At 19.4% G+C, this 1,650-nt stretch overlaps 1 protein-coding gene across 1 annotated transcript; it reads left to right on the top strand.

The window, feature by feature from the left end:
* Positions 1–523: 523 nt before the first annotated feature.
* PmUG01_08014600 (fam-m protein) lies at positions 524–1,432 on the top strand (the record flags this gene model as incomplete). The annotated part of the gene is made up of 2 exons (XM_029004310.1): positions 524–619; positions 755–1,432. 2 exons carry the CDS (start codon positions 524–526, stop codon positions 1,430–1,432), a joined length of 774 nt encoding a protein of 257 aa, XP_028861012.1.
* Positions 1,433–1,650: the final 218 nt, after the last annotated feature.

Raw genomic sequence — 1,650 nt, 5'->3', positions numbered from 1 at the left:
TCAAATTTTCTTTTAAAATATAATGTTAATAAAATTAGGGTTATTAATATTGTAAAATCCGTAAAATTAGTAATTATTTTTGCAACATGTAGGGAAATGTAATATATATATTATATACCTTCTATGTATTCTATATAAGCTCAATATTTCTAAATATTTAAAAAACATTTTTTTTCATTTTTATATTATTATGAAAAAGTTTAATAAAAAAAAATTATTTTATCAGTGCATTACTTTAATTAATAAAATTATATATTTTGAATATTTATGAATATATTATATTTTTTTTTAAATAAACTTTGCTTTTTTTTTGAAAATATAAAGTTAAAAATATTGTAATATACATATAAAGTTTTAATTTTTTTTTTGTAGATGTAAAACTCCACTTAGTTTTTTGCATTAAATTAAGTGTTTAAAAAGCAATAATAAAAATAAATTTTTTAAACAAATGTAGTATTTTTGTTAATTTGAATTATATTATAATAATATTATTTTTTTTTTTTCTGAACATATCACAATATTAATGGTCTATAACATGGAGCAAATAATTAAGCTAAAATTATGCATTAAATTTTCTGCGTTTATAATTTTAGCTTCGATATATCATTTTAGCAGTGATGTACTACGATTATTCCATTTAAAGACAATTTTATTATTTATATTCTTAGTTTTATATATTAATTAATGATGTTTTTTATAATTACATTCTGTATTCTAATACGTGGTAAGTATTTACACTTTTCTTTTTTTTTAGATAATGTTGAACAAATCATTGAATGTGAAATGGAATCTCGATAGTATATCAGAAGCAATACATTGTCGATTACTAGCAAAATATAAAAAGAATCAGAATTCATATACAGTAGATTTAACAGAAGATATATCAAATAGTATAAAATGCAAAAAAATAAATATATGTAATAATGAAAAATTGACCAAAGGTAAAAACAAACAACCAAATGGAAGTTTACTAAATAAGCAGCAATACTACACGGAAATTATAGATTATAATAATGGAATGTTTGATGGAAAGCATTTTCATTTTCAAAAAAAATGGATAAAGAAAAAAGATTTTGATAATTTTGTTGAAAAAAAGAGAAGAATTTGTGATATAAATTTAAAGAAAATTAAATTTAGGAATTACGGTTTGGGATTTACTCTATTTTTTATTTTTTTATTCCTGGGAATAGGAATACCAATATCACCAGGCCTAACATTTTTGAACGTTACATGGGTTACAATTAAAAAGAATCCATTAGGTAATATTTTTTATGATGTTACATATAAGTTGACAGAATTTTTAAAAATGCATCCTTATTCTATACTTTATAGCATTTTTATCGTTATATTATCTGTTATACTTATAATTGCATTTTATAAGATTTTAAGGAATAATGAAAAATATGAAAAAATTAAGTTAATGTCTGAGTAAAATAAATAATAGGGAAAGTATATCTTTATCTAGAGAAGCTTTTAATATGAAAAACTATGATATTATTAGTGATATACTTAATAAACATGCATATAATATCAAAGGTTTTATTGATAGGTGTGTATATCTGATATCTTAGATATAAAAATATAAATAGTTATGTTCTTCATGTTATTGTTAATTTGAATTTTTTAATGTTTTCAAATTTGTATTTTAAA

The sequence above is a fragment of the Plasmodium malariae genome (assembly GCF_900090045.1).
Source record: "Plasmodium malariae genome assembly, chromosome: 8".
Lineage (NCBI taxonomy): Eukaryota > Apicomplexa > Aconoidasida > Haemosporida > Plasmodiidae > Plasmodium > Plasmodium malariae.
The sequence above is the reverse complement of the archived record's forward strand: the minus strand, read 5'-3'. Positions and strand labels throughout refer to the sequence as shown.